This window comes from Penaeus chinensis, chromosome 28, assembly GCF_019202785.1.
Source record: "Penaeus chinensis breed Huanghai No. 1 chromosome 28, ASM1920278v2, whole genome shotgun sequence".
NCBI lineage: Eukaryota > Metazoa > Arthropoda > Malacostraca > Decapoda > Penaeidae > Penaeus > Penaeus chinensis.
In genome coordinates, this window is record NC_061846.1 from 606,342 (window position 1) to 627,932 (window position 21,591).

General features: G+C 42.3%; 1 protein-coding gene and 1 long non-coding RNA gene across 4 annotated transcripts in view; both read left to right on the forward strand.

Moving 5' to 3' along the window:
* LOC125039915 (60S ribosomal protein L15-like) overlaps positions 1-2,659 on the forward strand; it is a 3,102-nt gene extending 443 nt beyond the window's left edge. Inside the window, exons 2-4 of the mRNA XM_047634284.1 lie at positions 1,416-1,606; positions 1,872-2,008; positions 2,249-2,659. Coding sequence (XP_047490240.1) covers positions 1,435-1,606; positions 1,872-2,008; positions 2,249-2,554 — 615 coding nt within the window. The 5' untranslated portion in view covers positions 1,416-1,434 and the 3' untranslated portion in view covers positions 2,555-2,659. The remainder of the gene's footprint in view (positions 1-1,415; positions 1,607-1,871; positions 2,009-2,248) is intronic.
* A 2,106-nt stretch (positions 2,660-4,765) lies between these two features.
* LOC125039916 lies at positions 4,766-9,171 on the forward strand. 3 transcript variants are annotated; one of them, XR_007116154.1, is made up of 11 exons: positions 4,766-5,130; positions 5,331-5,424; positions 6,073-6,137; positions 6,412-6,686; positions 6,922-7,041; positions 7,239-7,338; positions 7,563-7,682; positions 7,880-7,979; positions 8,205-8,316; positions 8,508-8,591; positions 8,797-9,171. It is a non-coding gene; the product is annotated as an uncharacterized LOC125039916 (long non-coding RNA). The 3 variants fall into 3 exon arrangements; XR_007116156.1 differs by lacking the exon at positions 5,331-5,424 and having other exon boundaries at positions 4,767-5,130; XR_007116155.1 differs by lacking the exon at positions 4,766-5,130 and having other exon boundaries at positions 5,191-5,424; positions 6,056-6,137.
* Positions 9,172-21,591: the final 12,420 nt, after the last annotated feature.

A 21,591-nucleotide genomic window follows, 5' to 3' on the forward strand; every position in this document is an offset into this window, starting at 1 on the left:
CGGGGCAAGGAAGCGCAGGTGCCGGCTGCGACGCCCTCGAGGGAGGACGAAGGAAGGCTGCGGCTCGCGGTGCAGTGCGCGAGCTGCTGCAATCACGGTTCCCAGTCGGTCACTACAGTGGTTCATGCAGGGCTGTCGGACGCTGCATCGGCGCCCTGCACGTGGCCGTGTGCTCTGGCCAGCTGTGGGGCTGGGCATGCCACGTGCGACGGAGCGCCCGGAAAACGTCTAGTTTTACTCTAAGTGCAGGCGCTCCTTCACCACCTGATTCGGACGGGCACGTGTTCTGGCATCATAACCACCCGCAAGGTCTGGGGTAGGCCTACGCAAGGCGACGTGCCCGAGTGCCGAGCGGGAAGTGCCACTCGGCGCCCAGTGGCGACTTCAGCCCTTGCCGGAAGTCCAGTTTAATCACTCGGATATGATGTGACGGGTTAAACGTGTTCACGCCACCATCCAACACAGCAGTTGTTCCTTATTTTAGTCATAATCGTAAATGCGCTATTCTCGTTATTTACCATTGCAAGTGAGAGAAATGTGAAAGCACTGGTAATGTTTGCCGAGACCGCACCCCTCTAGAACCAAATCCGTGAGTCCAGCTCCCACCGGAATTCTATAATTGTGCCAAAACCAAGCCCCTTTCTGACCCAAAAGCCCATCCAACTGGGTCTCTCCTTCTGGGCTGTCCTTGGATAACAACCGAACGGAGACGCACCCTCCCGAGACCGTCCCAAGACCAGATTTTTAAAATTTACCTTCCTCAAAGGTTTATTTGCATATACCTAAACATTGGGGTATCAAGTGAACTCAAAATTCCAAACCAAACCTTTCCTAACTTTTGTTTTCCCTAAAAAAGGGGCAACCCCCCCTGTACTGTCCCTTACAGAGAACTTGTTTAACGTACATTAAGATCTTCGGCATTGTGAAGGTGTTGTGGATATGTCATTTCGCAGTAAATGTGATGCTGATGCAGCTGTGCTTGACTATTTCTTGTGCTCTAAGATGTTAGTGTCCTTTTCCCTCGTCGTTCTTGGTAACCTTGACCATTGCATACGTGTTGCACAGCCGAATTATCAGCTTGCAGTTGAAATCCCCCTCTCATTTTCTGTGGTTCTATCTTATACCAGCAAATTTACCTTGTACTATTTGGCTGACAAACTATACCAAAAATAGATGTGGACTGAACAGGGATGCCTTGACCTCTTTGATTATCTTTACTTTTGTGCACTTTCTGATTATTGTAATATGTGAATGTGCATTATATTATAAAGGTTAATTTAAAGCATTTGAGATTGTTGGGGATTTCTGTGCAGTATTTTTGTGCAGATAAATCTGATATTTTTTATAGCTATTTGAAGATGTATTTGCTTCTCTCATTTTGTTTGTAACCATCCTAACTACCGTGTTTTTTCCAGTCCCTGAAAACGCACCACAATGGGGGCTTATAAATACATGCAAGAGATCTACCGCAAGAAGCAGAGCGATGTGATGCGTTTCCTGCTGCGTGTGCGAGCCTGGCAGTACCGTCAGCTCAACAAGCTGGTCCGTGTCCCTAAGCCCACTCGCCCAGAGAAGGCCAGGAGGCTCGGCTACAAGGCCAAGCAAGGTACGAAATTTTTACTTGGAGGTTTTGAGTTTGATTGGAATTCTTTGCAATGTTTAGGGGGGGTTCTGAAGATCTTGAATTAAAGTGGGAAGGGCTTGAGGTATAAAGTTTGTAAAATTATTGAAGCTACTGATATGATGACCAATTATGCATCACCAACTGAGTGTCTTGACGACAAATCTACACCGCAATTGCTGAGCACATTTGAGACTAGGTGGAATACAATAGGAATAATTAGGTATTTATGGAGTGTGTACTTTCCCAGGCTTCGTAATTTACCGCATGCGTGTGCGCCGTGGAGGCCGCAAGCGCCCCGTCGCTAAGGGTTGCACATATGGCAAGCCCAAGAGCCACGGTGTGAACCACCTGAAGCCTGTGCGCAGCCTGCAAGCACTGGCAGAGGTGAGTGTTGTTGTCCCACATGGATTAATATGTTTCAATTAGTATCTAAAAGTAAATACATTTTTCCAAACTGATGTTAAAATCAAGGTACATGAAAAGGAAATATCTGTAGGGGTATAGTAAACAGGATTTAATTTTTATAAAGTAACTATCTAGATATTTGTAGTTTGTGCAAAGATTCAAGATTTGTCTTGAAAGTGCTAGAAGGGAACAAGGAGGTAAGGTAATGGTTTCTTGCAGGAACGTGTGGGTCGTAGGCTGGGGAGTCTGCGCTTGCTAAACAGCTACTGGGTTGCCCAAGACTCCACCTTCAAATATTATGAAGCCATCCTCCTCGATCCCCAACACGACAACATCCGTAGAGATCCTGCGGTTAACTGGATTTGCGATGCCTCTCACAAGCACCGTGAGCTGCGTGGAAAGACTTCTTCCGGACGCAGACATCGTGGTCTGGGCCGTGGTATTGGCTACTCCCACACCAAGGGAGGCTCTCGCCGCGCACGCTGGCTCACACAGAACTCCCTCCAGCTGCACAGGAGGCGATAAACTTTTGTTTATTATTAAGCTCTTGGGCTTTATTAATAAAAAAAAAAAATACAAAGATCGGAATGTTATTTTACTCCATCAGGGGTTAATAAAACGCAATTATTATTCACATATCTTATTTGACCTCTAAAGGGAAGTAGTTAAAGGGAAATTTGAAGGCAAATCAGTGATGGCAAAGGATCTGCTTTTGAAAACAATGCTAAGAATACTCAGATTTAAAGCATAGGCCCAGAGTGAACACAAATCTATTGTAACACCAGAAACCAGATTTTTCTTCAGTATTACTAGAACAAGCAATTCCATGATAGGTGTGGCTTTTCTCACTAAAGGGCAGAATCGCATAGATCACAATTGAGGGTGGAACTGGTCAGTGCCATTTGCCTTGGCTACTGACATGGATTTTGTAGTACTTCTTTTCTAATCACATTTCCCCCACTGGTTATAATGCTTGTCTGTGCTTAACCCAATGGCGCCCGGTATAGCAAATTAAAAAAAACTACGCTCTGGCGAACGGCGGCAGCGCGCCGACTCCGAGCACGTGATATTGGTCCATCAAGCCGAATCATTGCCTCGGGGCGTTTTGGCGCGGCGCCGCTGCGGACAGCTGCACGCTGCACATCGTGCATATTGTTATGACGGCGATAGCCGTGACCCGACGCCATTGGGTTAAATTGCCTCTGATGTGGAAATGATCTTGTGCACCTCAAATTAGATTAGAGGTGCATTAACCATTCTTTAACGGTATACTTCATCAAGTGAGGAGGAATGAAAACCGAGCTTCCCTTTGTCTATACAGGGCCAAGGACTAAAGGTAAGCATTTTCAAATGAGTAATTTTGGTAATGTAATCTAGTTGCCTTAGCCTTAGCTTCTTGTACCAGCAATTTTGCAACTTGAGCCGAGTCTCATGGCTCGACCTAAGAAGCAGCTAGTGGGCTAAGGCCAGGCATGGTAGTAATTTTTTTAGGGGTTAATGTTACCGAGAGCGACGCACGGAGGTAGAGCAAAATGGACATTACCATCTTGTAGAGCATAAAAAATAAGAGTAGGAATGAATACAACTAAATCTGCAGCGGCCTCATATTTCCCGGGAAATGACAAAAATAGGCTCTGTATGGCACCGCTCTGAGACTAAGTCCCCATCCATGTTTACCTTGCCAGGACCAAAACAAATGTGACGCGTAACGCCTTATTGCGATCTACGAAGTAGTCCATGTATTACTACGCGCTTGTGAAAACTATTATTTTGTAATTACCAGTCTGATTTTCCGAATTTGTGTATTTAATGAATTTTTACTTTTATTATACTTTTACGTGCTTTGGTAATTATTTACACTATTTTGGCCATAACCATGTGCGCATGTGCGTTTTTCCACCGGGAGATTTGACACTTCGTCAGTTAGCATTAGTTCCGAAACACCGGTGAGAAATGTCACATTTTAAGTGTTGTGTCGATTTCGGGTAATTTTTAAGGCCGTATAGTGGATATATAGAACAATTCGATAACCATCTATCTCAGCTTGATATTTGAGCCCAACAAGTGCCCCATATGTCGAATAAGTGATTACAAACCAAGGAACTCGGACCATAGACGGATGCGAAGAAAAGTTCGATCTTTCGCAATATACAGGTATTTGGTTTTACCCTGGGCGGTTCCGAGGGCAGAGCACCTAGGCTAGGGAATATATAGATCATATTTTCTTAAAGCCACGGGGGTCCAGGGGGCATAGCCCACTGGCTAGGCGCATATAGCACTACAGGGGTTCAGGGGGCGTAGCCCCCAGGCTAGGTGAATATAATTAGGCTAGGGAATATATACATCATAGTGTATGAGAGCCACAGGGTTAAGGTTAGGTTGGTTTATTGATTAGGACGCATTTTGAGATTACCACAGGGGATCTGGATAATGTGAAATCCCGTAGGTTTTTACCGAGCGTTGGGTTTGATTCCCGTAGAGTTTTTCGAAAGCTGGCGCGTTAATCCGTAGACCTTCAAAGATGGCGGGGCATCCGTAAAGTTTAACTGGCCGATTTCCTTCGTTTTTTGTGCTTTTCGGGACAGAAATTTGGCTCGGGTTTTTGAAAAATAGACTTTTTAACGTTTCATAAATCACTTTCTTCGATTTCTGCAGGTTCCTTTTGACATCCAGTGCCATCCATTATTCCCCCCCCCCCCCCCCCCTTCAACCTCCGGTTCCCCACGCATCCCCCAAGATCGTTGGGTAGAGGAAACAAACAAAAAATCTGATTTTGGAACTAAGTCTCGCTCTCGGTAACATTTACCTTTTTAGGTAAATAATCATTCAAATTTATAGAATAACTGAAATGTGAAGTTTTAATACTGCTGTTATGACAGATTGCGCATCACTAAAAGTCTTGACGAATCACCAAGAACTGATATTTTTAGGATTCTAAGTGTAGAGGCTTCAGAATTAATGTATGAATATCCTTACAGTTTACATGTGTTGAATGTGCTGAGCCTGCAAACCCCATTGTTGAGGAATGTACATGTGGTAAATCAACGAGCCATGGAAGCTTCGTTAACTTGTGGACGGTACAGGCTTTGGACAAGGACAAGGTGAGCTTAGTACTTTCTGGTAATTAATGAAATCCTGTTCAAGAGCATTCGCTTTTCTCTAGTTAAGCATTGTAAGTGATGAGACACCATGCACCACACAGATGGCCATGTTGAGTTTTGAATACCTAATCTGATGACTTCAAATATAGTTTTGTACCAAGTGGTATGTGAGTATTTTTAACCACCTTTCATGTTTTCAGGTATGAACATGTGAACTTTGCATTGCTGTCGGTGACCTAGTTTCATCAGTTTGCCTGTTCACAGAAAAGTAGGCTGTGCTGCAAGGCAAGCAAGGTAAGAATCTGTTGCTGACCTATGATTTAAATTTATTGCAGTGATGCGTGAAGTAGCTTGTTCTGTTCCTTTTAAGCCGTTAATGACAAAGGTGTCAATGCAACTTCAAAATTTCAATACTTTAATCTATTCCTTTGGCATCGCAATAGATAATGCATGTGAGTGTCTTGACACTTTCATGGAATTTTATGTAAATTTAGTAACTCCATTTAGTGGCTTTAGAATGAATGTATTGGATATCCTTACAGGTCAAATCGTAAGGTTGTTTGCTGTGAAAGTATTACGTACAGAGCATCAGTTGGGTTTTGCTGCTTGTTGCATTTTCATATTTTCAAGGATATATATATTTTTTTTTTTGTACCTGCTGTTTTGAAAATAAATTTCCTGATAGATTGCTTTAAGCAGTTTTCAAAATTAACATTAGTATTCCATGAATCAGGAAGTAAAGGGTTATAGATAGTGAAATTTAAAATCTACATCTAGAAAATTGCATTTGAATAGGCTTGTAAAGAATTATGGCTTTATGATAAGGAACATATCATAACTGGTACAACAGGGTATGATGAGAAATCTACACAGGTTATCAAGTACTAAATGTATTGGGAATTGGAAGTCTTGTATTTAGGCTTAGTCGCTTTTCTTTTCCAGGTTGTGTTGTGCTGCGTGATGTGGATGTGACAAGCCTAAGAATCGAACGGTCTGCAGTTTACATAGTGAGTATTGAAATGCTCTTCTACAAAGTTTTTTTTGTTGACAAGAACTTCAGTATCAAGAAAATCATAATTCAACCCATGTTCTTCCTCAAATCCTCTTAAAAATGTCTTAGAGGCATAATTGTTGTTATTGCTTAAACACTACAGTAATGATGAGACACCATGCACCACACAGATGGCCATGTTGAGTTTTAAATACCAATATCTGATTAATTCAAGTTCCGATTTGTAAATAGTGGAATGAGTAATTTTTAACAGACTTGTGTATTTTTAGGTATGGATGAGCATTGCAGCATGCCATTGCCAGGGAAACAAGCTTAACCCCTATCTGCCAGGTCACGCCTACAGCTGTCATAACACTCATGCCGGGTACGGCTATAGGTGTAGTACCGCACTAGAGCGCGGCGGTCAGAAAATCCCTGGATGGTTGGCAGAAGTCACTCGAGTCGGTGACACTGAGAGATTTTGATGCCGTTATTGAAAGGTTAACAGTATACTAGTCTGACATGCCTACGAAGGACTAAGTGGCTGTGCTGGAGAGCAAGCAAGGTAAGAAGCTGTTGGTCTTTTCATTCTTGAAATATTTACGTAATGTTAGTGTTGTAAAGAGCAAATTAGCTGCTAGATTTCCAGTATAAAAGATCTTGCTTGATATGATGACCAATTATGCATCACCAACCGAGTGTTTTGACGACAAACCTACACCGAAATTTCTGAGTTTACAGATGAGAATTGATATTTAAATTTGTGTAGAACTAAAATTAATGTTTGAATTCTCTTACAGAGTACATCAGCTTGATGAGCAGTAGAGCCTGCAAACCTCCAGTTGTCCAGGGCCTCTACATAAAATCCAAGCATTGTAAACCTCCATAAACCCATGCATATTGTGCAGACTTCAGTTATGGTGTGTAGCCCTTATGAAATCCTAATCAGTATTGGTTTTGTATGGATTTTCATTAGCATAACCTTGAAAATGATGAGATACCATGCACCACACAGATGGCCATGTTGAGTTTTGAATACCTATATCTGATGACGTTAAATTGATAACTATATGGAGTGGTATGTGAGTGTTTTTAACAAACCTGTATTTTCTCACAGGACTTGCATTGCAGTATTGTCAGTGAAATAAGCTCCCATGTGTATCTAGACTGACATGCCTACAAATGACCATAAAGGTTTATGCTGGAAGGCAAGCAAGGTAAGAATCCACTGCTGGTCTTTACTACTTTTACATCAGTGCTCTGTGAAGAGCAAAGTAACTTGTTCCTAAAGTATAAAAAAAAGTAGCTTGATATGATGACCAATTATGCATCACCAACTGAGTGTCTTGACGACAAACCTACACCGAAATTTCTGAGTTTACAGATGAGAATTGATATTTAAATTTGTGTAGAACTAAAATTAATGTTTGAATTCTCTTAGAGTACATCAGCTTGATGAGCAGTAGAGCCTGCAAACCTCCAGTTGTCCAGGGCCTCTACATAAAATCCAAGCATTGTAAACCTCCATAAACCCATGCATATTGTGCAGACTTCAGTTATGGTGTGTAGCCCTTATGAAATCCTAATCAGTATTGGTTTTGTATGGATTTTCATTAGCATAACCTTGAAAATGATGAGATACCATGCACCACACAGATGGCCATGTTGAGTTTTGAATACCTATATCTGATGACGTTAAATTGATAACTATATGGAGTGGTATGTGAGTGTTTTTAACAAACCTGTATTTTCTCACAGGACTTGCATTGCAGTATTGTCAGTGAAATAAGCTCCCATGTGTATCTAGACTGACATGCCTACAAATGACTGTAAAGGATTATGCTGGAAGGCAAGCAAGGTAAGAATCCACTGCTGGTCTTTACTACTTTTACATCAGTGCTCTGTGAAGAGCAAAGTAACTTGTTCCTAAAGTATAAAAAAAAAAGTAGCTTGATATGATGACCAATTATGCATCACCAACTGAGTGTCTTGACGACAAACCTACACCGAAATTTCTGAGTTTACAGATTAGAATATATAATAGTCCATTAAGAGGCAAGAATTAATATGTAAACATTTACAGGTTACATCTATTGGTTAAATATGCTGTTGGATGTGGGAACATCCTGTTGCAGGAGGAATGCACTAATGGCATAGCCACAAGGCATTGTAATCTTTCTGCAAGTTTTGGCAACGTGAGTAATGTCCTTTCATTTCTTAATGTTTTCAAAACCATATTTTTAGAGTAGTACTGAGTGATGAGACACCATGCACCACACAGATGGCCATGTTGAGATTTAAATACCAATATCTGATGACTTCAAATAGTAAATTTAAGATGCGAGAAGTTGGATGTTGACATTTCAATAGCTAAATTTATTTTCAGGAATGAATGAGCATTGCAGTTGAATTAAGATCACTGGTGTACCTTGACTGATATCCTAACAAAGACAGAAGGCAGTGCTGCATAGTAAGTGTACCTCATTTTTTTCAGTTTAAAAGTACTGTATTATAATTTGTTCCTGCAGCTTAGGAATGTTTAGAAATGATGACAAATTATGCATCACCAACTGAGTGTCTTGACGACAAACCTTCACCGAAATCTCTGATTTTAAGATGAGTATTTATTAATCACATTTCAAGGCCTTGGAAATAATGTAAAAATATCCTTACAGGTCACAGGATCCATATAACATGCGTTGTGGAGCCTTTGTCAAGGGATGCGTTTGGCAAAACGTGAGCCACTGTGAATGTTCGTCTAGTGATTTGGTCACTTCTCCAATCATTAGAAAAGCCTAAGGAGTCGGAGGAGAGCTCAGACAAAAGGCTTTGTTAGCTGCACCAGCATCTTTGCTGCAACATTCGTGGAGAATAACCAGCCATGTAACCTATGGAGGTGGCACGTGGCCTGGGTTCATGCTCTCCATTCTCCTTATTACTTGCTTGTATTATAGTTTTGAAATGTGGCCATCAGCCATTCCTCGTATATTATGGTGAGGTGCAAGAAATTGACAATTTTTGTGTAGATTTATAATAAATATTGTATTGTATTTTTGGTTTCTTTTAGTGAGATTCCCATTATATAACAAAATAAACAAACATTAAAAGGGTTGACTCGACATTTTCTGAATGGATACATGGCTTATCTGTAGAGCGCAACGAAGTGATGCATTTTCTATTAAAATGATGCTTCGAAGAATAGTTTCATATAATTTTCCCCCCCAATCCTTTGCCCGTTGTTGTCGTGGGGGAGCTTAGGAGACGGAGACCCAATGATGGGGAACTCCTCAACCTTGGGACTCAGCCATCGACTCAACTAATTTTGCATGGTCTTTTTTTTCCCCACTTATACTTTTCGTTTGTTTCTTCACCAATCCCTTCTACTATCCACCTCCTAAGGTGTGAGAGCCGTGCTGAAAGGATGAAAGGCTGACTTTGTCAGTCCTGAACGGCCTAAGGGAACCATGGGCACGGTATTCCCCTGCCATACCTGGCCCTTACCCCTCGAGGGGGCCCTGAGGGGTGGACTGTTTTTTTTCCTCAACATACTCCAGGCTTATCATGGCCAATAATGAAGATTTAACCCCACTTTTAGGGGCAATGAGGCTTGCCCCCTTTATCAAATAGCCCCAATCCCGGCTCTCCTTTGACCACGGCTCCGAACACTGCAACAACTCCCCCCCCCCCCCATCATCAATGCATACTAGTACAGTATCAACCCTAATCAACAACCAACCCCCACGAGACCTTTCTACTCTCCCAACATGCTCAACTTCAACACCTTTACTCCCACAACCTTCATCAACAACCCCATCTCCCCTTATTACTACCTTACAACCTTATTGCCTACCCAACTCAACACTACTCCCTCCTCCACACGTCCCCGCACTTCTACTACCCCCACCTCTACAAGAGTCCTAAATACTCTATTTAGCCCAGCCAAATGGGACCGATTTTTCGTGATCCCTCCCACAGCTCCCTACTCTCAAAACACCCTCCTCTTCCAACAATGCCTCCAAAAACAAGTAGGCAAAGTCTCTTTCCGTAGCCGACCCGACTACTCCCGTCTCGTCACAGTAACAACTGAAAACCAAGCTATAGCATTAACAAAACTAACTGATCCATGTGGTAATCCCATCCCTACAGAACCTCATCCAACCCTCAATACTTGCACTGGAACTGTCTCTATCTCCCCAACAGATTGCCCAATCCATGACAAAGAATGGTCAGATTGTGGAGAGGACTTACTCGCTTGTCTCACAGACTATGATGCAACATATGTACAATGCTACTCCATTCCTCCCAGAGGAAATCGTAAGAAATCCATCAACATTGCCAAAATTACTTTCCGTAGACATGACCTTCCCTTAAATGTTTACATAGGTGGGGAATCCCTACCTGTCCGACCATACCAACCTCCTCCTCGTCAATGCCAAAATTGCCCGCTATGTGCCCAACCTGGCCATACTCGATTAAATTGCTCTGCACAATCACGCACATGTGCAAACTGTGGCGGCCCCCATAATGTATTTTATAGAGGCTGCCCCACCTACAAATTTGAGTCTGAGGTAGCAACTCTCAGATTCAGACTTGGACTCGCTCTACGTGAAGCCAGACAGGAAGCACGTCGACAAGGCTTTTCTCTTACCCCCTACTCCAGTAATGTCGCTCACTCTGCCAATCCCCCTACCTCCCAAGCTCCTACACCCTCTCCTAAACCCGACCCCCCTCCATCTAACTTCCCCTCTTCTACCTCCTACCTTACCCAGTCAAATTCTTTTGCCATCCTAAACCCAGACACTCCGATCTCTACCCAATAATTTTTTTTTGCTATCCTAAATCCAGACACCCCAATCTCTACTACAGCCCCAACACCTTCCCCTCTCCCTCCCCGCACTACCCGCAGCAGACAGAATAAACGTTCCACCCCCTCTTCCCCTACCTCACAATCACCTCCACCTTCCTTTGCCCCTATTTTTCAGACACCAGACTTCTCTTCCCCCCATCACAAGAAAACCTTTATCTCACAAAACTCCCCAACCAACTCCACTACAGAAACTCTTGAAGATATCAAGAACTACATAATCGAGTCCCAAACAAATACTCATCCACCTTCAAATTCTACAACTCCCACTCCCTCCACACTCAAAGTGACTGCCGATATCCATCCTCCTCCTACTCATATTCTCCCTACACCCAATCCTCCTACCCCATCCCAACAAAACCCATTCCCCCTGACTCCAGCCCCACCTATATTAACCCTCCCACTATCCCCTCTATCCCTTCCACTCCCTCCTGGATACACACGTGAAACCCTCATGTCACAAGTACCCTCTTCCCCAGACCCTCTACCTCCCGACACCCCTCCTGATACAGCACCACCTCCCCAACCTCATTCTTTATCGCACCCTCTAGCACCTTCCCCTTCAAATTCTCCAACACGCACTGCAATCTTTGCCAGTAAATCAACGAAAGTATAACTATCCTTCATTGGAACATTCGCGGTTTCCGAATGTTCCTCTTTCAGTCCCACATATTCTATTGTCATGCCCACGCCATCCCTACATAGACATCCCAACTTATCAGACATCCTTACAGCATCTCACACTTCTGCTTTAACAACCTGTTTTCCTTCCTCAAACGCATATGATTTAACCCCTTTACATTACCTCATCCGACCCTAACCCATTCACTCACCAATTCCTTAACCCAGCTTTAACAACTAATCACTAACCCAACCATCCTTCACTAACATTAACTATAGTGCTATATGACCTTAGATGTCTAGCACATTTATTTTGCTTTTAACCATTAACCATTAACCTACACCCTCTCCTAAACCCAATCCCCCTCCATCTAACTTCCCCTCTTCTACCTCCTACCTTCCCCAGTCAAATTATTTTGCCATCCTAAACCCAGACACTCCAATCTGTACTACAGCCCCAACACCTTCCCCTCTCCCTCCCCGCACTACCCGCAGCAGACAGAATAAACGTTCCACCCCCTCTTCCCCTACCTCACAATCACCTCCACCTTCCTTTGCCCCTATTTTTCAGACACCAGACTTCTCTTCCCCCCCTCACAAGAAAACCTTTATCTCACAAAACTCCCCAACCAACCCCATTACAGAAACTCTTGAAGATATCCAGAACTACATAATCGAGTCCCAAGCTGATACTCATCCACCTTCAAACTCTACAACTCCCGCTCCCTCCACACTCAAAGTGACTGCCGATATCCATCCTCCTCCTACTCATATTCTCCCTACACCCAATCCTCCTACCTCATCCCAACAAAACCCATCCCCCCCCGACTCCACTCCTACCTATATTAACCCTCCTACCATCCCCTTTATCCCTTCCACTCCCTCCTGGATACACACGTGGATCCCTCATGTCACAAGTACCCTATTCCCCAGACCCTCTACCTCCCAACACCCCTCCTGATACAATACCACCTTCCCAACCTCATTCTTTATCCCACCCTCTAGCACCTTCCCCTTCAAATTCTCCAAAACGTTCTACAATCGATATCGCTAAATCAACGAAAGTATAACTATCCTTCATTGGAACATTCGCGGTTTCCGCTCTAACAGACCTGACCTCCGACATATCCTCTCCTCTTATAACCCATCCATTATATGCCTCCAAGAAACTTTTCTTACACATTCTCCAATACCAATCCCCAATTACCAGTTTGTTTCTTCCCCACACTCCGTTTTGTCTCGTCCATACTTATCAACCAGAAAACACCTTATGTCATACCTCCCTTTCAAACCACTGTCCCTTGTACAGTTATTCGTATCTTTCTTCGCCGCTGGATCACAGTGATTTCAGTCTACTTCTCCCCTTCCCACCCCATTAACTTTGTTGCTTTTGAAAACCTAATTTCCCAACTTCAATCACCTTTCCTCATAGAAGGTGATTTTAACTGCCGCCACACTCTTTGGGGTGATTCTATCACCAACACCCGTGGCCGAGCTCTAGAGCGCTTCATCTCCACAGCTGATCTTATTATTCTAAAAACAGATCGCCCCACACACTTTGATACACGCACGCAGTCTTTTTCATGCATTGACCTCTCTCTATGCTCCCCTTCTCTTCATTTAGATTTCCACTGGTCAGTTCTCGACCACTTTCCCTATAGTGACCACTTTCCAGTTCTCCTTTCTCCAACTTCATATGTACCACTTCCCAACTCCCCACGCTGGTGCTTTGATAGAGCTGACTGGCATACTTTAACTTCACTCTCTACTATTCATACCCCTCCATCTTCCCTCTCATCCGTATCAGAAATTATACAATTTTTCATAACTAATGTCCTAAGAGCTGCCCATACAGCTATCCCTCGAACCTCAAGACCCTATACCTCCAAATGTGTTCCATGGTGGAATTCTGATTGCACTAAAGCACTCCGTGTAAAACGTGCAGCCTGGAACAGTTACCGCTACAAACGAGGTACCCCTCATCAACTATCAGCTCTTATCTCCTTTAAAAGAGCATCTGCCTGTTTTCGTCGTACAATCCGAAATAGTAAAACAAATAGCTGGCGAAATTATGTTTCCTCAATTACATCCTCTACATCTATCTCAAATGTTTGGCGCCGGATTCATAAACTATCAGGCAAACATCCCCCCCATCCAGCCCCCGTCCTCCATATTTTCTTCCTCTGAACTCAGTGCTGCCTTAAAATCGTGCCGCAACACTCATGAATACCGTCAGGGCGACGGTATTCACTACCGTATGCTCCGACAACTCCCATCTTCCTCATTATCCTTCCTATTAACAACTTACAACCACATATGGACATCAGGAGATTTTCCTTCTCATTGGCGAGAAGCTCGTATCCTCCCTTCCCTGAAACCCAATAAATCGGGTACCCTCCCTCAAGACTATCGCCCCATCGCACTAACTAGCTGCTTATGCAAACTACTAGAGCGAATGGTTAACTTCCGCTTAATGTGGTATCTTGAATCCCACCATCTTATCTCACCTTCCCAGTTTGGTTTTCGCCGTGCCCGAAGCACAGCTGACCCCCTTGCTCATTTATTACATCCGCATTTGCACGCCATGAATCCGTACTAGCTATGTTTTTTTGACCTAGAAAAAGCATATGATACGACATGGAGGTACCATATTCTCCAACAATTGTCCTCTCTAGGCATACATGGAAACATGGGTGTCTTCATAAAGTCTTTCCTCTCCCAACGCACTTTCCAGGTCAAAATTGCCTCTGCCACATCATCTTTCTTTCCTCAAATTGAAGGTGTCCCACAAGGCAGTGTGCTTAGTACCACCTTATTCCTTCTTGCTGTAAATGACATTGCCTCAGTTCTACCACCAGGAGCCCGGTCATCACTATATGTTGATGATTTAACCATCTATGCCTCTGGCACATCCATACCAAATCTCTACCAATTTCTTCAATCTGCAATATCATCAGTTTCCTCCTGGGCCACAAACCATGGCTTCCGCTTTTCTACCTCCAAATCTTTCTCCATTATTTTCTCTCGCACACGTGTAGGTCCTCTACCTTCACTCTTCTTATATAACACTCCACTCCAACACCGTTCCTCTGGTAAATTCCTAGGCGTCATTTTTGACTCCAAACTATCCTGGCGAGACCATACCCCCTCATTACTGAATCCAGTGTCCTTACTACAGAACTGTATGCTCTCCTTTTTGCCTTAAAACACATATACTCACTACCCTCTTCCTCTTATACAATTTTTACTGACTCCCGTAACTCATTAACCCTCATAAAGTCAATACACACGACCAACCCCCTTGTTCGTAAGATCCAGAACTGGTTGTTCTACCTGTCCACACGTCATAAAACAATCAAATTTTGCTGGGTACCCAGCCATGTTGGAATCCCCGGCAATGAACAGGCAGATACTCTAGCACGCTACGCTGCTATGTCCACATCAAACCAACCACGTTTCTCACATATCCCAGCCACGGATTATTACCCACACTTTAAGACCTTCTTGTATAATCGATGGCAATCTTTTTGGTCGTCTCCACACTAATAAATTACATACTGTAAAACTGTCAATCTCCTCCTGGTCAGCTCCATTTCATCGGAACAGACGTTGGGAGACGGCCCTCGCCCGCTTACGCATTGGCCACACCCGTCTAACACACTCCTTTCTAATGTCACAATCCGATCCACCCCTATGTCCCTTATGTAATGTTCCTCTTTCAGTCCCACATATTCTATTGTCATGCCCACGTTTTGAAGCAGCCCGTACCTCTACTTTCTCCCACCTATCCTCCCAACATAGACATCCCAACTTATCAGACATCCTTACAGAATCTCACACTTTCTGCTTTGACAACCTGTTTTCCTTCCTCAAACGCATATATATCCTTCACTTGATCTAATCCTTTACATTACCTCATCCGACCCTAACCCATTCACTCACCAATCCCTTAACCCAGCTTTAACAACTAATCACTAATTCAACCACCCTTCACCGACATTAACTATAGTGCTACATGACCTTAGATGTCTAGCACATTTAGTTTGCCTTTAACCATTAACCTTAACCATTCATATATTTTTTTAATCAATATTGGTCTTTGTATGTAACATTTGATTCATTCTCTCCCTCTCTCCCCCTCTCTCCCTCTCTCCTCCCCCTCCTCCTCTCCCTCTCTCTCTCCCCCTCCCCCTCCCCTCTCTCTCCCCCCTCCCCCTCTCCCTCTCTCTCCTCCCTCCCCCTCTCCCTCTCTCTCCCCCCTCCCCCTCTCCCTCTCTCTCTCCCCTCCCCCTCTCCCTCTCTCCCCCTCCCCCTCTCCCTCTCTCTTCCCCCCCTCCCCCCCTGCTGCTTGTTGTAAGGGGAACAGATGTAGACTGAAGCCCAATGTAAGGGATTGCCCATACATTGGACCTCAGCCCTCAGATTCTTTGATTCCCCCTACAGCCCCTTACTGACAATTCCCTTCCCTTTCAGCAATGCCTCCCAAACACAAGTAGGTAGTTTTCTTTTGCAATTGGTCCAATTGTTCATGCCTTGTCACAATTACATCTGACTCCCAAGCTTGTGCACGGTGATGTCTCCTGCCCTGTCGATGTTAAGAATGTTGGCATTTTGGCAACACTCCACAGCCTGCTACCCTCTGTGCCCAACCTCGTCATGACCATTCAAATTACTTTGCTCAGTCATGCATGTGTGCCAGTTGTGGTGACTCCCACAAAGTATCTTATTAGGAGCTGCCCTGCCTACAAGTTTGAATCTGAGGTAGCAGTTGAGAAACTAAGCATCACTCTACATGAGGCTTTTCTACCTATTCCAAAATTGTACTTCTCTCTCTACCCTCCCATCTTCTCTAGATGTCTTGGCTTCTTGCCTAATATCTCTTCTCTCTACTCCAAATAACTTATCTCTCCCCCAGTCAAATTCCTTTTCCATTCTAGTTCAAGATTACTCCGATCTCTACCACTTCTCCAATGCTTACCCTTCCTCTGCACACACTACCATTTCACTCCATCTCCAATCACATTCTGTCCTACACCCACCTTTTCCTCTGCTCCTTGGACATCTATCCTCTTCTCCTCCCAAGAAAACCTTTTATATCTCAGACCTACCCTCCCAACTCCCCTCCAGAAACTCTTGATGTCCAGAACTTCCTAAACATGACTTGAAGAGATTGTGCTGCTCCCTCATTCACCCATCAATCTTGCTTCCTCATTCACCCAACAATCCTGCTTCCTATTTGCGCTACTTTCAAAGTATTTGCAGATATCCATCCTCCTCAAGATCCCCCTACCCTTCCTCCCACTCTTCCTGAAATGCCCCATCTCCTCCATGTGCACCACCATTCCCTCCTCTTTCCCATTATCCTGACCTCTCCCACCTGCTTGCTTAGCTCTTATGTGTCAACAATTTCCTTCTCTGGATCCCTCCCTTCATAATAATATTCCTGATTTCCTTCCTCAAACGCATATATATCCTTCACTTGATCTAATCCTTTACATTACCGTGTCCGACCCTAACCCATTCACTCACCAATCCCTTAACCCAGCTTTAACAACTAATCACTAACCCAAACACCCTTCACTAACATCAACTATAGTGCTACATGACCTTAGATGTCTAGCACATTTATTTTGCCTTTAACCATGAACCATTATTCCTGATACGTCACTACCTTCCCTACTCCCTCATTATATTCTCTGGATTATTCTCCTGCTTCTCCAACTATCATTTCTACCTATATCAACTGAGGACTTTTGTCTCAAGCATCACCAGGGGAACGAGTGGTAGGTCTTTGCAAGGCAAATCAGCTGCTTTTGCTTGTGTGCAAACATTGCCCAAGGGTTTGATGCCAACTATAGACTAAGTGCCTACTAGGCTGAATCAAAATGAGAATCTAGCAGCAACTGCTGCGTTGTGCTAGTTTTCCCTTTTCACTGTGATCATGCAATTGGGACAGCTGACTACTTGCTGACCATGTACAGGCTCAAACTGAAATATCCATAGGCCACCACAAGTTGGTATTGAACCACATACTAAAGTGTGGCAACACCTGCATGCCCAATACTTTAAAGGTATCATGAGTGAATCCAGGAACCTTGCACAGCACTGCAAATGTGTGTTATGACAAGCATTAGTTGTTTCATACACATTAAAAATGTAATTGCATTGCAAAGACTATAGTGAACTTGTAGGAATAAAAGTGTTCCTTCTGGAGCTTGGCCACTGAGGCAGATACCCTACCTACCCATGTGCCCTTATGTTCTTGAATGCCGCTAATGACCTTAGCTGTTGACGCTGCATATAATCTCGGTGACTGCTAGCACTGCTCGAAATAGTGTGTGTGTCTTGGGAAATAAGTGTTCAGCAAAGGGATAATTTAGAGCTTAAGCAAGACTGGACACGTCAAGTTTTCATCCAATGTGTATACATGGATGTTGTAGTAAGTGCATGTAATTTGGGCAGTCATCAAAATATGCAGCACAAATCTATTGAGTTTTACTTAATAGATTTTATAGGCCACTAATGGCCTCTAGAATTATGAAGCCTGTTTTTTTTTTTTACGTTTAAAAAACATTTAATCTTTTTACATTTTGATCTTGTAAAATGTTTCATAAAAGCTGTGCATTCTCAGAGAGAGAGAGAGAGAGAGAGAGAGAGAGAGAAAAAACGTCTGTTTTCTCTTTTCTGACCTGAATTTGTAAGTGAAAAATGAGACAGGCGAGCACTGCTGATTAGTGCAAGTCCAATGTCTCAAACAAATATCTGAAAAAGAAGTGGAGGAGAAAAACAAAGAATAAAGCATTTGCAGATTTTTTTCTTTTTTTTAAATTTGCTGTCTGCTGAATTTCTACCTTTAATAGAAAATGCATAATGTACAGTATTTGTATTGTACCCCAAATCCCTTACTCGTTGTCATGGGGTGGGGTGGGGTGGGGGGGGGCTTAGGAAAAGGGGACCCCTACCTCGGTCCTCAGCCCTTGCCTCAACAAATTTTGCATGGGCTTTTCTTCTCCATTCCTTTCCCTCTTCTGTCCACCGATCCTAATCGTTTTTGCTATAATACTTTAGGGAGTAGGGAGCATTATGATAAACTCCTTCCCCTTCTGACAACTTTTACCTTATACTCCATCCCATCAGCTCCCCCTCTCTACCCTTTTCACTACCATACTACCCTCTACTGTTCAACAAGTAACTTTATAGCACTTCCTAACCTAAGGGTTTTGCCCCCAAACCTCACCCTTTTGCTATGTTTTGAATATGCCACTAATGACCTTAGATATGGTTACGGCAAAACAAATTCAATGGCTAAATAAATACTCCCCAATCCCTGGTTTTCTGTTGCCATGGGGGCTTAGCAGAAGGGGACTGAGGCCCAATGTAAGGGATCATCAATACCTTGGTCCTTAGCCCTCACCTCAACTAATTTTACATGCTTTTTACTTCATTCCCTTCTGTCCACTATCATAATCGTTAACTCATTTTTATCATTTTCGCCACAATACTTTATCATAATGCTGTATGGTTTGATTTAGTTTTGACCATTTTGGAAATCCACAAACATGGTTTTATTGAACCCAATAACTTCATTACCTGAGGCAATGCTGCTAATGACCTTAGATGACATGGCAGAAAATTGTCAATAAATAATCCTTTGTACTGTATCTTTGTTGTACTGCACAAATAAGGATATGCACGATACTGAAAAGGTCAATTTTTCAAACTCTGGAAATCAGGATGGTCTCATTTAGAAAAGTCCTTTTTATAAACTTCAATTTTGTATTGATGTAGTGTCATGTAACTGATCAACTATTTTCTGGGCATTCCATGCCAAATAATTATTAGGATAATCGGCATCACAATATAGCTCTCCAACATTGTACAACAAAAAAAATTACTTCTGACTTACAGGAAAGAAAAAGCACCAGATCTTCAATGGCCATAAAAGAACCAGAAACAAAGTAGGAAGGAAAAAAATCTTGGCTTGGATCCCACTCCTTGCCTGGCTAACCTCAAACATTGGTCTTAAAAATGTGCAATATACAGTATTAAATACTTGAAAATAATCCAAGTTGTAATCATTTTTATCATGATTACATGACTTCCTAGAAATTTCACTTCCCTTCTTTAGACTTCTCTAGAAAGTTGATGCCAGAAGATTCAAAAACACCATTTCAAAATTTTCGTAATTTTTTTTTGCAGTTTTGAAGAGTGGTACTGGATGCAAGCAAAGTAAACTTCCAAGTGGATTGAGTTTACTGTACACACTTATCTACATAGTTCCTAACACACAGCAGCTAAGGATGCATCTGACAAGTTTGAATAACAATCCTGTTTTCTTCATTGCAGATCTGCAACAGTAAATATTTTAAGTTCTTAATTGTCTTATTTTCCATTGTTTCTCTTCACAACCAAAATATGTAGTAGTAATCAGGTTTAAAACCAAGGAAACAATGCACTTGTTAGATTCTTCTATTATCTTAGACATTGGTATAGTAAAGCAGTCTTGGTTATGAAAAAAATAATTTATAAGTGCTTGGAATCATGTTTAGCCCCCTGACAATGGGTGAAGTACATTTACTTGCCACATTATAATCTCTGAAATTCCTCAACCCACTACAAAAGAAAACAAAGGTAAAGAATGTCAGTATAGTATAGAATTTGAAACTTCAAATGATGGTCAGTTCTAAGAACATATTGGAAAAATGGGTTATGTACTTAGTGTGTGCATAATTTCCATTACATATTATTTTGCAAGAATGACTGGGATTGAAGAGTATATCATTACCCTGATGCTGCTGGGGATGGCATGTATTTATTTATTTATTGAAAATTACAGATTTTAATTAAATTTGGTAGGTTGAAAGAGTACTTTATTATGCATCTTTATAGTGAATTTTATAGGATATGACCAAAGGGAATTGCAGGCGCAACAAAAAATCAATTCTTTAAAGTTTGGTAAACTCTAGCCTCACACGTCCCAGAGTTATCACTTAATTTTCTATATTACTTTGGCTGAGAAAACCTCTAGGTCATATAAACAAAACAATGAATTCCAATTTGGAAATTCATTAATTCTTTTCTAAATTATCGCATGTTACATAACTGGAAAAAAAAGAAAAAAAAAAAGGCTAAAACTTTGCTAAAAAAAATATTTTGAATTAAAAAAAAAACAATAAGTAATTCTATGCACATATTGATGTTCTGTTTAGGGGAAAAAATTATTTTAAGATCGGATAAAAAATGTAAGCGGTGAGGTCTGAAACATAAAAAAACAACTTTACGAGAGTAATCGACCTTCAAACTTTTTTATAATTTTCTGATAATTTTCCATATTTTTTTCACTTGCTTACTGGCTACTTTTTACATAAGAGAAAGCCAAACCATTTATCTATCTCTTGTTCTTTATTTCATTCAAGTTGGATCAATAGTTATTGCACAGCATCACAAAATACAATTTAATATAGCACTGCGCCGTAACTATGCGGTTTACGAGACCATAAAATAATGTAATATCAAGTCCACGCACTTCTAAACTCTTTTTTCTGCTGTCAGGAGTCCTCTGTTCATCATATTACCCTCCTCCTTGGTTGTTCCATTTTCTTTTTTACCCCCCACCCCTTGACCGAAATGGGAGGTAGGGAAGATAAGGGGGTGTGGGGTAAATATAAATATGCTCTTATGTAATCACCCATAAGCAAACGGTGTACAACGGGAGGAAGGGAGAGTAAGAAGAAAGCTAATACTTACTACTCATGGTTCCTGGTCCCCTTTCAACCAAGCTGAAATATCCCTTCAGAGAGTATCATGGGCTACCAACCTACTGTGAAATTTGCAGATCAGCAAAATAGTTGTCTGGGGTCAAGCCCTAGTTTGTCCACCTAATTATTCGTGGGAGTTCATATTCACGTGGGTAGTTCTACAGTAGTATACAAATCTGAAACAGGGCATAACTCATTTTTGACCCCCCCCCAAACCCAGGGACGGT